We start from the raw sequence: 17,380 nt of genomic DNA, 5'->3' as shown, positions 1-17,380 counted from the left end.
TCTTGAAAAGGGATTTTTAAAAAACGAAATATCTCCCTTTGGAGTGGACTTTGAGATTTGTAACTTTCTAGATCTTTTTTATGCCCAAACATACACACTACACACTGACTAAAATTAAAAAAGTGAAAAAGCATAATAGGACCCCTTTAATACTTAATTTAATATTAATATTTAAATTAAAACAGTTGCACCACACAGGGCTTAAAGTTCTCCGTCACCGTGCCGGATCTCCGGCATGCAGCGTTCGGCTGCGGAAAAAAATAATCCTACATTTTAAAAAAAACGTATTGATATCACTTTAGAGTCCATGAGTTCGCCTACCAATGGTATGAGAGAAGCACAGCTTTCGTGATATAGCTCATAATTTTCCAAGTGTATGATATAGCTTTCATTCTTCAGGTCAACCATATATTCATGAAAAAAAAAAACAGTTTGAATAAGGAAAGCAATAACTTTGCCAAAGTATCCTTTCAAATGTTAAAGTTGCCACAGTCATTGCATGCTTTGCATGTGCTGCCCGCCCCGCCCCCGGAAAAAAGTTCAGGCTCAGGATTTTTTTTTGCTTTAACCCCTGTGCAAAACATTATTTTTGAAGAAAAAGTACATAATATATTAAAATGTAAAAAAATGAAAACAATGGCATGTAGCCAGTTTAACTGAGTCAAATTAACAGTACAATGTATATTATTGACTGATGTTGTTACTTCTGCAATACTGCTGAATGTTCCTCTGAATTTAGTGCATATATGATCTATTGTCCCTCAGTAATTGCAATGCACGGGACAAAAAGCCCGTTGCTTAGAGTCCATTAACCGAAGCTGTGCCTCTTTATTCGCTCAAGTGTCCTCACCCCCTCTACAGTGCGTTGTGTCATTTCTTCCTTTAACATCCTCAGGTTTCGCATAAAATTATGCCATTCAGTTGAGCTTTATTCTTCTTGTTGCTTCCATTTGAATATGTTGCTGCTTTACTTCACATTCCACTCATCTCCTCCAAATAGCCAAATTGCATTTTCTGTTGGTCTGTTCAGAAAATCTGTTCTTTTATTTGTATTGCTTTGTAAAACAGACCATCGGAAAGTGCGTTTACACTTTGACATGAGGTCATTGTTTACTACAGTAACTAATTGCTAAAGATTAGCTTGTTATGCTGGTGAAGTTTCTTTGTTAACTTTAGCACTATATTTTGTATTTCTTTATGTATACTGACCTTGTTTTTTTACCTCCTTTTTTTCTCCTATTTCTCTCCCTCCCCGTTCCCCTCATCCCATTGCTATTTTTTTGTTTTGGAAACCTCGTTCTCCTTTGCCATCTGGCTGCACGCACCATATGTCTCTCTACACTTCTGATCTGTACGAACAATTACACGATTCAACATCATCCCACAATCACACACAAACACACACCCAACATGTCTTTAAATACACAAACACAAATCTCTCTCTCTTCTATCCCCCCCACTCCCTCCCCTCTCTCTCCGCTCCCAATCCATTAACCATCTTCATGATCCAACCATCGTTTTTCGCCATTTCCCGTGGAACTGCCTCGCTGCCTCGGATATGTTGAACCTCCACTCTGCCTCCGATCTTTACCTGTCTCTTCCTCCTCCGCTGCCCCCTTCTGCTGTCCTTTAAAGAGAGTTACGCCCCACTGCCTCTTTATTCTCTTCGGTATGTCATTCTTTAGCATCTTTTTTTGTCACTCGTTTGTTCTGGTCTTTTAATTTGATTTCCTCACAAGGCATTTGTGAGGCCCGATTCTTTGAGTGCCTCGCTTGTTTTCTGGTGTGGTGAGATGAGACGCGTCATGAAAAGCTGCCGCTTTCCCTGGACTGTGGCACTTCCTTTGAACGCAGATGGAAGGCTGCAGCTTTTTAATGATGGAACAAAGCAAATTGGCGCCTCATAAAATGTTGCATGCTTTTTGAAAACTGTTCCTCTTTTACCTTTTTTATTGCATGTCTGTGGAGAAAAGCGGTTTAAAATACTTGGTTAATAGTCGAGACTCCTGTTGTTTTATAAGTTCATTCTTTTTTGGATTAAAAACATTTTCATCCCCTCAACTTTTTATCCTTCGATTCTTATTTCAGTCAGTCCGTTGAATCTGTTCCTCAGGAGATCGAAAAACACATGTTGCAGTTTTCTGAACTTTTTGAACTCTCCTCTTAACAAATTTTTTTTCTAAACTAAGATTTTTTTCAGTCTTTTCTTGAAGCAAGTTCCTTTTTCGCTTGAATAAACCCTAGTTAGACACTAGTAATAATTGTGTGTATATATATATATATATATTGTACCTTGAAGAGCATGTGATATAATGGAGTATCTTGATTGTGAACTGAAGTTGTTTATAGCTCAGGCTGGTTTTGATGAGGTGTGTCTGATCATAACGTACTGCATATTTGTATCTGACATCGTACTGTTTCTCTTTGTAGGTGTATATGGGGATGTATTGAGAGTGAAAATTATGTTCAATAAGAAGGAGAACGCTCTCATTCAGATGTCTGATGGGACACAAGCTCAGCTTGGTAAACAGCCTTAAAATTATTACAATTTGCTTGCAGAAGGAGTGGACAATTTATATATACACCACCATTTAAGAGTTTGTGCCAGTATGAATTTTTACAATGTTTTTAAAATAAGTCTCTTATGCTTACCAAGGCTGCATTTATTTGATTAAAAGTGTAGTAAGACAGCAATATTATTAAATATTACTACAATATAAAACAACTGTTTCCTGTATTAATATATATATAAAAAAATAATTATGTAATTTATTTTAAAAGTCTTCAGTGTCACTATATATAATAATGATATATTATATAATAATTATTATCATTATATAATAATTATTAACATTTATGAACAATGTTAAAAATTGTGCTGCTTACATTTTTTCAGGATTATTGAATAGAAAGTTCAAAAGAGCAACATTTATTTTCTTTATTTGTAACGATGTAAAAAAGAAAAAGTCTCCACTGTCATTTTTTTGCATCCTTGCTGAATAAAAGTATTAATTTCTTTCAAAAAATGTCACTGATGCCAATTGACACTGCAATAACGGGCTACTCACTATATTCGCTTATTGGAAGTGTTGTAATGTCTTCAGTCTCTCATCAGATTGTACTCTCCTTTTTTTTTTTTTACCACTACAACGATGATTCACAATGAACAAACAAAGGAAACCAGAGGGCTATCGGTCATGCTGTGTTTTACTGTGTTATACTGATGTTACGGGAAACTAGGGTGCAGAATGATGCACACTGATACACTTGTAGTTCAGTATTTATTTATTTCTATATGTATACATTCGTATTTCAGCAATGAGCCATCTAAACGGGCAGAAGTTGTACGGCAGGCCCCTGCGCATCACGCTGTCCAAACACACGACTGTCCAGATGCCACGGGAGGGACATGAGGACCAGGGTCTCACCAAAGACTACAGCAGCTCTCCTCTCCATCGCTTTAAGAAGCCAGGCTCCAAAAACTACTCCAACATCTTTCCTCCCTCATCTACCCTGCACCTGTCTAACATCCCGTGAGTTTATACACATCAGTGTCTTGTTTGTCTATGAATTGAAAAACCCAAATATCTCCCGTATAACTTTGTCTCTGTTTTAGACCCTCGGTTGTTGAAGATGACCTCAAGATGCTCTTTGCTAGCAATGGTGCTCTTGTCAAGAACTTCAAGTTCTTTCAGTAAGTGTGTGCAGTTTGTGGCATTATCATACTGTGACCTTTATGTAGTATAACATAATTTAAAATTATTGATACTGGTAGTGGAATCACAGCCAGTAACTAATAATGTGTGTGTTTAAAAGTTTTGTGCACATTTCGCTTATAGCATTCAAACTTTTATTTTTATTTTTTACTATTTTTAGTGTTTGAATTGTTTATTAATTTCTGTATTGTGTGTGTGTGTGTATAAAATTCGATATAGATTTTTATTTTATTTTACAGAAAATGTATCATTGAATAATTGTTATTGGTATTTAATATTTTATTATCGGCAGAAGTCTAATTCATCTCTATATCGGAATTTTTTTAAAAAATTATTATCTTACGCTGTTGTGTCATTTCTTAATTTCATTTTTGCCTTTTGATTATTGTAATAATTTTCATAAATGATTAAATAGAACATAATTTGTGAGCAATTTAAAAAAAGTCAGATCACTTATGTGATATTACATATTTAGGTAGTTTACTTTTTATTATTAGTTAATTAATTTTTTGAATTTAGTGAATGGTTTTTAGTATTTAGTAAATGGTTTTTACTTTTGTTACCTGGTAATTTGGAGTTAAAATTGGCCACAACAGTCTGTTAATAACTGAATTTGTCAGCACATAAATTCTATATAAGTGTATCCACAAGAAATACTAACAAATTCATCAAATTCCAGGAAGGATCGCAAGATGGCTCTGATTCAGATGGGTTCAGTGGAGGAAGCGATCGAGTCCCTCATCCAGTTCCACAACCATGATCTCGGAGAAAACCACCATCTTAGGGTTTCTTTCTCCAAGTCCATCATTTGAGACAAATACAGTTTAGAAAGGGCTGGAGTGGCCAGTCATTTTAAACCTTAATGAGTCTTAATCACAAAGCTCACTTCCATCATTCCATTATTTTATTTAAGAGGCATTTTTAGTGGATATTTACATATATTTTTTTTCTTAAGGTTTTAGAGCAGCTGTACTATTAGTCGGGCCCGAAAACTTCATTAACTGTATGCATCACTCCATCTGTCACTTTCAGCCTATTTCAGGCTTCGGAAAATGATTTCTGTAGAAGCAGAGATGAACCACTACAGGCCTTTGATTCCATTCGTACCATTTGTGCCTTACTGCTTCAGATCTCCAGAACCTCAGTCAAACATCTGCAACTAATGTTTGCAAATCTGTAGTTTACAGGGCCAAACATTCATACTCTTATGAGACATGGGTTATTTCATCAGGCTTATGGTACAGGCCTAAAACTCTGCGCCTCTGCGTTACATATCTCCCGGTAGGGTTGTACTCATCATATCCTCTAGCTTTAGCATTTATACTGTATCTTTAGACATAGAATGTTTACAGGCAGTTCCTCCTTCAAATTGATGCAATCGTTTGTGTATAAATCCAATAGTGTTGTCTAGATTTGTATTGTTTTTATACTGTGGGCCATTGCATGTTGGCTGTGGTCAGCGGATCATTAACTGCTGTCCGTTTACTGTTTGTCCTGTATTTTGCATACATGTTTAGCATCGGGCTTCATGCTGTTGTGTGATATAGTAGATTATTTAAGCTATTCTACTTAAACGCCCCATGTATTTTATGTATTCATGTAACTGTGTGTACACTACAGCTTGATACCAAAGCCTTTCCTCCGTGTACTTTCGTAAGGGACATCCTGACACCTTTTAGCCTCACGACAAACAGGTCCTCTCAGAGGGGAGAACGGTGTGATGGAAACAGTTCAGGTGAATTGGGATGGCCACCAGATATGACTGATAATCAGCACACCTGCTGAATTGTGAACATCACATAATGCCAGTCTTAACAGATGGCCTTTAGTGACCTCTGTAAAAAAGAGTTGGGCCTTTATTCTCCCCACCCCCAAAAAACTGAAATCTGACAAGTGCCTTTTTAAAATAATGTATTTTGTTGTCTGAGAGCAGTCCATCCTTGTGACATTCAGCTGCATTAGCTTTCAGAAGAGTTTTATAAAGGCCTGAGGGTGGCCTAAATTTGACATGATATACAGAAAATCAAATCTTTTTTGTTTATATCATATTCTCAGCAATGTTTCATAGTGGATTGTGTTATTTTACTATTTTTAATTTTACAGTAGTTTCTGTGTATGTTTTTTTCCCTTTGTTACATGTTTTGTGTGGGACCAATCTAAAAAAATAAAAAATAGTGGCGCTTTGAAGAAATCCAAATGCTTCTTGGATGTAGAAAAAAGTTTCTATTATATTGTTGATTCTTTACAGTGGCTGGATAAAACCTGATTATGCATCCTTGCACAACATTAAAAACCCTCAATATACAACATCTGCCTTAGATTATAAAGTGCTTTTTCTTATAGCGGACAGATGAGGTGTACATACTATTTTTGTATCACAATGTTAAAAGTTATGGGTTTTTATATCCGTTAAAAACATGTATATTTTGATTACAGCTATGGACCATCATCATGCAAAAAATATAGTTCAATATAAAATGGTTAAAATCAGGATTACACTGTTTTCAGTCTTTATCTTGTTCTTCATGACATTCCTAGTTGTACTTTTTGCCTTCAATAAATATTATTTGTTTACTCAAGTCTGTGTCCATGACGTTTATTCTTGTGTCAATAAATGAAGAACAGCTGAAACACTTTTACGCAGGATTATTACAGAAATTACGCAAACGCAAGTACTCGTCGCGAGCGTTATTTGGACAAAACAAAGTTGTGGGAACGCTAGCGTCGCGTTTTGCATCGACGCACAAATCAGACTAGATCGCTACTAACGTTATGTTTTCAACGGCTCTGCTAGTAGCTACCGTTTTGTTCGACGGTGTTGCTTAGAATATGATTCAAGCAGTAAAATTACCATAATAGCCACATTTTCAAAATACCACAATGGAAAAGAAGAGTTAACGTTAAACGCGTCCATTCCCTCAGACGGGAACCTGATCTCGTTGTTGATTCCCCTCAGGACACAATTTACCGTAACACTACTTGTGCTGCCGTCTTCAATCAGGAAGAGGAACTGGATTCTGTCGTTAAAGCCAACTTCATAGTTGTGTGTGGGTCTTCTCTTGTCTTTAGAAATCACGAACGCAAGCTACTATGACACATTTAAGACTGCTCCCTCTGGTTTTGACTTTGTGGGCTGTTTCTTTCGCCGATGACACGAGCAATAACACCACCACCACTAAACCCCCCGCTCTCAAGAACACTTCCAGCATCAGTAACGTTACAGAAGAGTCTCAGAAAAATGCCGCCACCACCAACTCAAAAACGGGCTTCGATCTGGACGGCGCGATGATAAACAGGGCTCTGTATGTTCTGATCGGGATCACGTCTATCGGAGTTCTGTATTTCTTAGTGAGAGCTGTCCGGTAAGTTAAGTCATCTGGAAATCATGTCAAGTGAGGTTTTGTATTAAGTGTTCTTACCTTGACAGTATGTTCGTTGTATATGATGCTTATACGTAGACAGTGATACAAAATGCAGCGTTGTCATGGTAAGAAACTTTGAGGATTAAGTCATACAACCTGTTATTTGACCTCGATCAAGACTATCTGGGCTATATAAAGTTTTATTTTGTTTTAGTAGTAGTGGGACAAGATAAGCTATAATTCCCAAAGAGCTGCACGATGGACCTTGTTTGAAGGTGCGCTAGATATTAATTTGTGTAAAACTTTTTTATTAGCAGTACACGTTTGCGATTTATTTTTATTTTTTTGGTAACGTACACTCACTTAACATGATTGTAGAGTCATCAACCTTGTTGAAAACGCTGTTTTATTCTACGTGGAGCGGGTCGCCCCGCCATGGGCGCCGATGTGTGTCACATGACCAGCAGAGTCAGCAATCGAGTTAATCGACTATTACTAGGGTGGCTGTATGTTCTCTCTTTACAGTACTTGTCCAGGTTTTGTCTTTGTTTTCCTATTGATGTAGTCTTTATGGTCCTCATACATTATATGTATGCTTATTTTTATTGCTTTGACCGTTCAATATTGATCTAGCCTTCTCGCACCCCACCAGTCATTACCTTCAGCAAGTATGTAAACAATAGGAAAACAAAGGCAAACCCTGGATATTTTATGCAATTTAAAGATCCCAGCCAAAACATTTCAGGGAAAAAGGACATTTGGTCACCCTAACTATTACTTACAATAACAACAACAATGTGTTTACTTTACAATGGGCTCACATTTAAGTCATAATTTGCTGATAAATGTATAAATAAGAAGGTGAATAGATTAATTGTATTTTTAGTTTGTTTCTTCAAGTGTATATTGTCTCTGATTTGTGCTCTCATTCCAGTCTGAAGAAAACAGGTGTTAAGAGGAAGAAATACGGGCTCCTGTCAAACTATGACGACACAATGGAAATGGCCCACCTAGAAAGCGACGAGGACGATACCACTGTTTATGAAGCCAAATCTTTAAGAAGGTAGTCAAACACTAGATTATCCTACCAGATCTTCAAATGTTGACATAAATAACGCTCGGTCTCTGCTCAGCTTCAGACTTTGGACTGTGATGTTGGAAATCTATACCTCAGATAGTATCTTGTCTGACCTGCTTTTTAACAGCTTTTCTTTTCTGCTTCTTTCAACAGATGAATTGTTGACTAACTGCCAGAAATATTATATGATGAAGACAATCCCATTATTTCCACCAAATGTTTGTTGAATGATTTTGTTGTCATTTTCTACAACCATGAGAGGATCTAGTCACTATGCTTGGATGCCTTTTTCCACGATTAAATGGAATGTGTAGGTTTAAACTAGATATATTTTGGACTGATATGACCAAATAGATCTTCTTGGACATTTCTTGGAAGGTCATAAATTTTGTTGTGGCAGAAGGTCAAAACTGTGTTTTGTGCCAAAGTTCTTTATGCATAATTCTTAGGGGTTTGAAACTCTTGTCTGAGTTGACGTGTGTTAATAATTAATATTGTAAAAGATTGGCCCTCATTTCCAATCCACCAACGCTGAAAAGCCTGAAAGTTGTTTGCTAATTTATGGGACCATTATATTGTTTGGACTATCTAAATTTGTCATTTTTTAGGTGTACTGTCAAATTATGATAGATATTATGTTTGTTTTTTTGTTTTTTTCCAAATATCCTTGCTTTTGTTCTTATCTTTTCTTTGTGTCATTCTTTCATTACTATACTGGGACTGTACAGATGTGAATTATTGAATAAGTGATTCTGCCAAATACCAGCATATGTAAGAGATGCACTTTGATTTTTAGGGTTTAGAAACTACAACAGCAAAACATGGTATTTTATGACTTGGCGTCACTCCTGACCACTCATCAGTGTACCATTTCAAGATTTTTTTGCATAAATAAAAGGAATTACGTTTCTAAACATTCCCACTCAATGTTGGTTCCAAATGTAGATGTGCTTCTGCGTTTAGTGTTACTCAGCATGTTAACTGAGGTTTTGTGAGTCTCAACCTGCATTTTTTTTAATACAGTGGGTGTGATTCTGCATTGTGTAATGGTAACAGTTTAATGTGCTGTGAAAACAGCAAGCCATCTTGAGGTATGTGGATCCAATATCAGCATTCTCAGATTTCCAACTTGAACATTTAAGGGGTGTGTATGACAGCGTTGATGACATGGTATTCTTGAAATACATTCACTGATTATTGATGCTGTCAAATACTGTCAAACTGAAATGCATGAAGTATCACTGTATCAATATTTAATGTACATAATTTCAATGATTCCTGAAGTGTGCCTTTCATTCAGTTTTTTTTTTAAATTGCATTTGATTGGATGTGATTTGGGCTCTTTTGTAATTAAATTATCTTCTCTATTTTCATCCTTGTTAATTTTTTGATTCACTTTTGCCTTTTACATAAAACATGATGTATTTAGATGTAATAGATTTAAGAAATGCCCCTAAAGCAAGTAAGGATCAATGGTGATTTAGCATACTAAAGTTAATCAGCTGATTTTTATTTTACAGTATTTTACAGACTTCCTACAGATCAGCAGTTTTTTTTCTCTTCCATCACAAAGTGTAGTGACCCATCATCAGATATGTCTCACTCTTGGCTCAGTGATTTCCACACAGGGCTTCAGTTTAGCTTGAATTCCTGGTCAGTTTCATTGCACACATTTTCCAGATTTGAGATAAACAGATATGGCAAACAACAGGAAAGTACAACATTCTCTGTAAAGAATTCACTCAGTAAATGAGTTTAAGGCTTATATACAGTGAGAAAATTATTGCAATGTGGCTGGCAAGAGTCATTTTGTGCTATATTCTTAAACTTAATTACTAGTGTTTAAGGTTTAATAAACAGTATATTGGCTGGCCCATAATTGTGCACAGTTTTAATTTTTCATTTAGTCAATAGTCATTTCACACCCGAAATAGTTAACCCTGGGTCTTTCTAAAACCCAGATGGAATCTTGGGTTATACTGTATATTGTTTAACTTTCAGGCTGTCCATGGTTTTCCCGCGGGTTAACAGTTAATCCTGGGTATTACTAAACTGACGCAGTGTTGCCAACTAATTTTCAGGGGAAGTTGCTAAAGGAAGATTGATTTGTTGCTAAAAGTTGCTAAATGACGCGATGTCATTGCGTAATCACGTTGCAAAATTGTGTCACTGTATCAAATCTCAGCAAAAAAAAAGTAAATATGTTAATTTAGATGTGTTTGTTCGATCAGTGTTTGACATCAAAGCACCGCGAGAGCAATTAGAAAGCATGCAGATCCGTTGAATTATTGTTGAACAATTGCAAATAGCATTTAACTTAAGTCACGTGATGTGTGTACTACTAGGCATCTTTGGTTTTCCTCTTTTTGTGTAATTTAGATGGAAAATGTGTGCCTTTTTTATCGTTTGAGTCACTTATCAAAAGTTGCTAAATGTTGCCAAATAAATGTAAAAAAATAGCTACATTTGTTGCTAGGTGCTTTTGGAAGAAAAAGTTGCTAGGGTAGTCTGAAAAGTTGCTAAATCTAGCAACAAAATTGCTAAATTGGCAACACTGAACTGACGTTCACACGGTACATGGCTAAACACCGGGTTAACGTTCTCATTTGCATATTAGCGGTGTCAGTGTCACTGATTGGACGAACGAAGCAAGCGACATGTTTACACAAAGGCTCTAGCATTGCTCACCCTCAGATTATTTCACGTTGTCAAAGTAAGGTAAGAATAGCGGTTTCTTTTTCTCTTTCAAGTGTTTCTGTCACCATTTGACATTTCCCCCCTTAAAAGCTAAAACAGCTTGCAAAAACTAAGCACGTGGATATGAGGCTAGCAATTCAGTGTCTGTTTTAAGGCCCTACTGAAACCAGCCTAAACTGGTTGGCTGGTTTTAGCTGGTTGGCTAGCTGGTCTCCCAGCCTGACCAGCTAAAAAAGTATATATATATGTATAAACAACCCCAAATAACCGCCCCACCAAACCCACTGAGGGGAATTCTCGCTCCAAGTTGAACTCAAAAGTTGTCATCCATGGCTTACTCCACTTCACCTGGGGATAAAACCATGGTTTACACAAATGACAACCCAGGGTTAAGTGCAGTGTTAAAAGTTATAGCTGATGCAATATAATAAGCCTGCTAACTGCAGAAGAGTGTGTCTATAGTCTAGCCTGGTCGCCGTGATTTTGCCAAGTAAGACATGTTCCTGGATCAACATTACTGTCCAAAAATACAAACTTAACCCAACCCCTACCACTAAACCTAACCTTACCCATAATTTATTCCTAAAATCAGAGGGAAATGATATCTGATTAACAAGGGTGTAGAAGCACCTAATCCTGATTGTAAGCCTAAAACGGACATTTCCTGAAAATGTATCTCTCAATTCTGATTGGTTGATTGGAATGATGTTCCAATGGAACATGTTGTACTTGGTCAAATCACGCTCACCATTCTAGCCTATAGCTCAAATCTTCAACAGTGTTGATATGAATCATATTTCTCATTTAGCTGGTTCAACAAGTTTGATACCTATAGCATTGCTTTCAGTTCATGTCCTATGCCGTTGTCATACTTTTAGCATGACAAGTAGGTTAACTCCTTTTAATCAAAGAAGATTGTAATTTTTTACTAAATGTTTGTAAATAACCACAAATCAACATTTAGTTGTTAAGTTACTAGCCTCTGTCGAGTGATAGTTTAAATACTCTAAATATAATCTATGCTGCACTTAATCTTTAAATCTCTTTTTTGTTGTTAGAACCTTCCCATTTACACTGCTAATGTTGCATTATTATAATTAATATGTGCTAGTCTTTAGTGTAATAAAAAATTTAGCAAAAGCAGCATTTCTTTCCCTTGTGAAGGGGCTTCCTTATTGTTTTATACTAACCATATAGTGGTGTCAGCGTTTTTCTCATTCTAATTGTGTGGTTTTGAATTAGATTTTTTTTTTTAATGACTTCTTTCATGTGATTTTCAGTCACTAGATGGCGCCATCTGTCTGTCTATTAGCAGAGCACACTATGCATAACACATACACACACTCACACTGTCAGCTGTTGCCCAGTTGAGTTTGGCCTCCTTCCTGCCTTATGAACCATTAAAACTGCTAAATAACACGGAGAATTAAGTCTATAAACATCATTATGCTGGAACAACAGAAAGGTTCATATTCTCCAAATTCAGCCACATCTGACACATCAGCACAGAAATAGCACTCTTCAAATCCAGGGTCAAAAGGGGTCAAAACACACATAATCATTATATTACATTAACACCATAATGAGTTTTGTCATTTTCTGCCCACATCATCACTGCTTAATGAGCAACAGTCTTTCAGAAACACCATATTTCAGAATAGAAACTATAATTCTGTTGAGTTGAAAGATGAATGCTACGACAGATGAATGAAAATGACAAAAAACACTAATTTGATTCTCAAAATGATCCAATGTTCATTATCAAACAACGAAAGCTAGAATAACATATTATAACATATCAATATCACAAATTTATTGGCATTTATTTTGTCAACACCTTGAGATTGGTTTTGAAGTAGCCTACCTTGGTGTTCTTTATATACCCCAGTACATGAATACGGTTAATTACCTTGGTACTATTTGATAGAATCACCTTACCTGTGCAACCAAAATAGTTTTTTGTAATAATATTTCTATTTAAACAAATTTGAAAAAAGCATCCTAAAATTGAGCATTTTTAATAATTTGTTAAAACGTTGAAAATCATACATAATCTTTTAGCATTGCAATAGTGTAGTAAAAAAAAAACGTAGACAAAATCCACTTTGAGCAGATAAGCATTTTAAAGTGCTGTTTGTCATTTTTTGACTGTACTAAAGCTTAAAAACGCCATAATTTGCAGATATTCAGGAAACATGTTCACATACTTGTTTCTCCAAAAAACACTGCTACAGCCAGTTAATCTACTTTTAAAAATGTGAATTTTAAATGTGTAAAAATGTTCTGTGTCGGCATGTCTGTTTTTGTTTTGGTCTGTGTGATTCCACCCAAACGAACTGGGTCAAAGATTGCAGAGTCTACCCGACCTAAAAAGCCTCGACATCCATCTAAAAAGCTCTATGACCACAGGCATATTAAAAAGCAGATAAATCAACTCATCAGTTTACAGTGTAAGGTTCGTCGCCTTCCGTTGTCAGTTGCGCTTGTTCGTGTTGCGTGTCCTCAATCTAGCAACCCGCATGAGCATTGAGTCTGAGGAGGGGGCGGGAGAAACAATATTTTTCAGCCACTAGCTGTCATTATTACTTTTAAAATTTACAGTCGTTTCCTTTGGGCAAACAAAACAACACCTACTGATGACTCATCCTGCATTACACAGATTTTTGACCAATCAAATGCTCCCTGAATGATAATGTCCCGCCTCCTAATGCCACAAGCAACCAACTAGCAAGTTCGTTGCTGCCACATTTTTAAATAGTATTAATATTATTATTTAGAGATTAACCATTTGATATATTCTGTCTAGGCTTCCTTTTTCAACACAAAAATTGTCAACACATGAACAGAAAATTGTGCTCATCTAGTGTTTTTGGGGGGGTTAAGTACATTTCATTTGTAGCATTCATGCTTTATTTGCCTGTCTTGAAATGTTTCTCAATGTTAAGCTGCAAACGATTTTTCTTGCTGGAACAATTCATTGTCCTCTGAATGGATTCGCTTTTGATGATTCTGGTTGACTCTAGTCAAGACCAATTTACTGACCTCCTGAAAATGTGGGGAGACAAGCCAACAAGGAGAACAAATGACAAATGCTATTGATCGCCACAGCAGGAATTTGGAAAAATGCAGAAAAAAAGGAAGAAATACTAGAAATGCAATGGCTAAGCTCTGTACAGAATCCCACTTTTAAGAAGCATGCTAGAAGAGAGATTAATTCAGGCAAAAAAAAAAAAGCAAAGAAAATCCAACTTAGTGAAAAGCTACGCTCGGACTGTTTGAAAGGCAGAAGAGCATTGGTGTGTTGTTGATGATCATCCCAGCTTGATTCAGCACTCCATCTGCGCTCTCAGCCGTGAAAAGCAGCTCCCGCTTGATGCCTTTTAGATGCTGCTCGGCAGATAAAAAATTACCTTTTGTGCCTCTTTGTCTGAAATCCGGAGGCTGGTGTGGAGATTTTCCTGGTTCCCCACTGAGTCGATCTGGCTTTCCTTGGCCATTTGTCCATTGTCTGCACAGCAAGCATAAAATATTCCTCCTGGAAGTTTCACGCAATTTTCAGCTAAAGCTGTAGCTTTTGCATTGTGTTCTTCTGCTGACTGACATCAGTTAAAGAGCGCATCGGCGTCCGTCAGCCTCACCCGTGGGTCAGAGAGATGCTGAGGATGTTTCTGCTGGTGGGTTTGGTGCATTCATGGTGATTTCCCTGTTGACCAAAGAGGCCTGACCCGGGGAGGAAGAAACTTCTTCTCATCTCTCTTTCTGCTATTTTGTGTCCTTTCTCAGCTTTGGGACAGCATCTGCTTAAATCTATAATAAATACCAACAATTTCACAAAGGACAGTTTCAATCTCATGTACTTTACTGTATGACAAAAACTGATGCAAAAGCTCCCCGTAAGGAAAAACATGTTTTTTCAGCCCAATTTCCAAAAATATATGATGATTAAAATTAATTAATTATTAATTTTGTGTTAAAAATGATAAAAAAGTTTGTTGTGATATATATATATATATATATATATATATATATATATACACACGCACACATTTAATTTTTAATATTTTTTTAATATGTATATAGTTCATATTTTTATAAATATTTTCTAAATATAGTTTATAAAACAAAATATTTATAAAAAAAGAAGGTAACATGAAGGTATCATTTATTAAAAGGGATACAATAAAGATTAAAATAAGACTTTGTTAATAATGTCATAGCACTTGCATATCATTGCTCTTTTGTTGATTTTGATTGTTTCCATTGTCCTCATTTGTAAGTCGCTTTGGATAAAAGCATCTGCTAAATGAATTAATGTAAATGTAATGTTGATAATAAACCTTTAGTAGTTTAGCAGTATACATTCTAAGCTTCTTACTATTCTCTATAAAAAGTAAGCATTATTCCACAGTAAAAATGTAAAACAGTAGTACTGATATTGTTGATCTTGCCATGTTGTATGTGTCCAGTTATCATCTTAAAAATAAGGCTAAATTATATTACATTTATTTCATAAATCAAATGAAAAGAGAATACAAATCACCACTGTATTTACTTCTGTTTCATTAATCTTATTGAAATGGAAGGTCATGTGCATTGCATTGTGGGATACACAGTACTCCGTGTAGTGTGCACTGCTGTATGCTGCACATTTTGACAAATGTAATAGGTTTTGCAGTATTATATACAGAAAATGTGCATACTGTGCACAGCATGCATACTACAACATAACCCAATCCACATGACTTGTATGCAAAAAATTATCTAATGCTATATATTACAAATAGTCAAAATCATTATTTACAGTATATACAGAAATAATACGAATAGTATGTTAGTATGCTACTCCGAATGTAATCAGACCGCATTCTGGGCTGTGGGGAACTACTAATTTCCCCCCTGAGCAGTTAGTTAATTGACCAATTGACCTTTAATAATTGCCTGTAATTGTTGCATTGTAGCTTCACCAGAGACTCTAGAAAGTTAATGGAAAGGAAATCATGACACTGTTCTCTATCGTATAGGTTTGAGTCGAGCGATTGAGCTCCGGTTTCCCAAAGGGTGTATATTTTATGCGGTAGTAAATCTGATAGAAATGAGATGGAAAGATGGACCAGTATCTTTCCATAGTTATCTACTGTGCTTTGTTCCTTCTCTTTTCTTTCTTGCTCTTCCTTCTCTCCACAGACCCTCACAGTGACGTCCCAGTGAACAAAGCTGGATTGTGGGAAAGCGTGGGCATTGGCGGCTCGGTCACACACGCTAGTCAAGCACCCCGCCTGAGCAAGCGTTACGCCCGAGTCATTTTTGGACTGGAATTTTTTTCTCCCAAATTTCATTTGCATAACCCTTCACTGAACAACCCTCAAACACGAACGCGTGCACACACACTCTTTCACTCTGCACACACATCTATTGGACTATGTTCAATACAAGGTTGACGGACACTTCAGAGAAAGCAGAACTACACTCAACAGTACAATTCAAGCAGGTGATGGAAGATTTGCTTTTATTCTGTGGCTCTATTGAACTGCTGCTGTTTCTCCTGGATGCTGGAACAAAAGCTGTGAAGTGTTTGGTATCATGTACCCGCAAAGGTGAGATCGTATAGTGGGAAACAGACTGTAAAGATTATTACCTTTGTCTTTTCGTCTTATATTATTCATTAATAAGATATTATATCGATACTTACTATACTTTACTATACACTATCACTGCATCTGAAATAGCATACTTCATATAGTATGTAAAAAACAGTATGTCAAAAAAGTAGTATATCCGAATGCATAGTATTCGAAAAATAGTAGGCGAAAAGTGCCCAGATGATGAACTACCGCCGCCATGATTTTAAAGTGTGCATTCGTTGGACGTTTTACTATCCCATGAGGCCTCGGGAGAAGATTTATGAATGGCAGTGAAGTGACAACTGACGCCATGTTGTTACTATGTCACATCACATGATAGAAACAACATGGTAGATAGTATGAGCATACTTTTTTTAATGGTCATGTAGTAAGTTCAAATTCAACTCGGACGGTATGCGATTTCAGATGCACTATATACACTATGTAAATTTTAAAATGTTATTTTACATAAAAAAGGTTGCGGCGGTGCATGAAGTGTCCAACATTTCACACTTTTTTTTTTCTTTTTTAGTTAGGGTATTGAAAGTAGAACCTATTGTTTAAATTTTTATACTAATCTTTACTAAAAAAAATGGCATCTAAATATGCATACGTATGCAAATTAGGACTCCAGAAATTCAAGTCAACTGTCTAAGGTTTTATCATAAAATTAATGTTCCATGACCATAAAATGAATACTGCAGTCTTTAGGGACCATTTTTTACTAGTCTCAAGATGCCGCAAATGAGTTATTCTAAGAGAAACAGCAGTGTGCAATATAGCAGAATATGTCCCGCCTTCAAAATAAAAGAGCCAATAACAAATTAGAAAACAAATGCCATTAGAGGCTCTGGTTCCCTTAGTTTTGGATTACATATGCGCAATAACTAGAGCTACCTGAATATA

The 17,380-nt window shown here is 36.2% G+C and overlaps 2 protein-coding genes and 1 long non-coding RNA gene across 5 annotated transcripts in view; all 3 read left to right on the top strand.

Annotated features, from left to right (window-relative positions):
• LOC107753809 (polypyrimidine tract-binding protein 1-like) overlaps window positions 1–6,023 on the top strand; it is a 23,472-nt gene extending 17,449 nt beyond the window's left edge. For both annotated transcript variants that reach the window (XM_016570055.1, XM_016570056.1), the window contains 5 exons: window positions 1,636–1,669; window positions 2,431–2,523; window positions 3,317–3,533; window positions 3,617–3,694; window positions 4,396–6,023. In XM_016570055.1, coding sequence (XP_016425541.1) covers window positions 1,636–1,669; window positions 2,431–2,523; window positions 3,317–3,533; window positions 3,617–3,694; window positions 4,396–4,528 — 555 coding nt within the window. In that variant the 3' untranslated portion in view covers window positions 4,529–6,023. The remainder of the gene's footprint in view (window positions 1–1,635; window positions 1,670–2,430; window positions 2,524–3,316; window positions 3,534–3,616; window positions 3,695–4,395) is intronic.
• A 349-nt stretch (window positions 6,024–6,372) lies between these two features.
• Window positions 6,373–8,986, top strand: LOC107753890 (membrane protein FAM174A-like). Of its 2 annotated transcripts, XM_016570157.1 has the most exons (3): window positions 6,373–7,078; window positions 8,013–8,141; window positions 8,310–8,986. In XM_016570157.1, exons 1-3 carry the CDS (start codon window positions 6,807–6,809, stop codon window positions 8,311–8,313), a joined length of 405 nt encoding a protein of 134 aa, XP_016425643.1. In that variant the 5' UTR covers window positions 6,373–6,806; the 3' UTR covers window positions 8,314–8,986. The 2 variants fall into 2 exon arrangements, with proteins under 2 accessions (XP_016425643.1, XP_016425644.1); XM_016570158.1 differs by lacking the exon at window positions 8,310–8,986 and having other exon boundaries at window positions 8,013–8,145.
• Window positions 8,987–10,801: 1,815 nt separating this feature from the next.
• Window positions 10,802–17,380, top strand: part of LOC107753889 (uncharacterized) — a 29,576-nt gene continuing 22,997 nt past the window's right edge. Inside the window, exon 1 of the long non-coding RNA XR_001641518.1 lies at window positions 10,802–10,874. This is a non-coding gene — a long non-coding RNA (uncharacterized LOC107753889). The remainder of the gene's footprint in view (window positions 10,875–17,380) is intronic.

Source organism: Sinocyclocheilus rhinocerous, unplaced genomic scaffold (assembly GCF_001515625.1).
Source record: "Sinocyclocheilus rhinocerous isolate Xijiao unplaced genomic scaffold, SAMN03320098_v1.1 scaffold711, whole genome shotgun sequence".
Taxonomy (NCBI): Eukaryota; Metazoa; Chordata; class Actinopteri; order Cypriniformes; family Cyprinidae; genus Sinocyclocheilus; species Sinocyclocheilus rhinocerous.
Note: the sequence above shows the minus strand (reverse complement) of the source record. Positions and strands in the feature narration are given on the sequence as shown.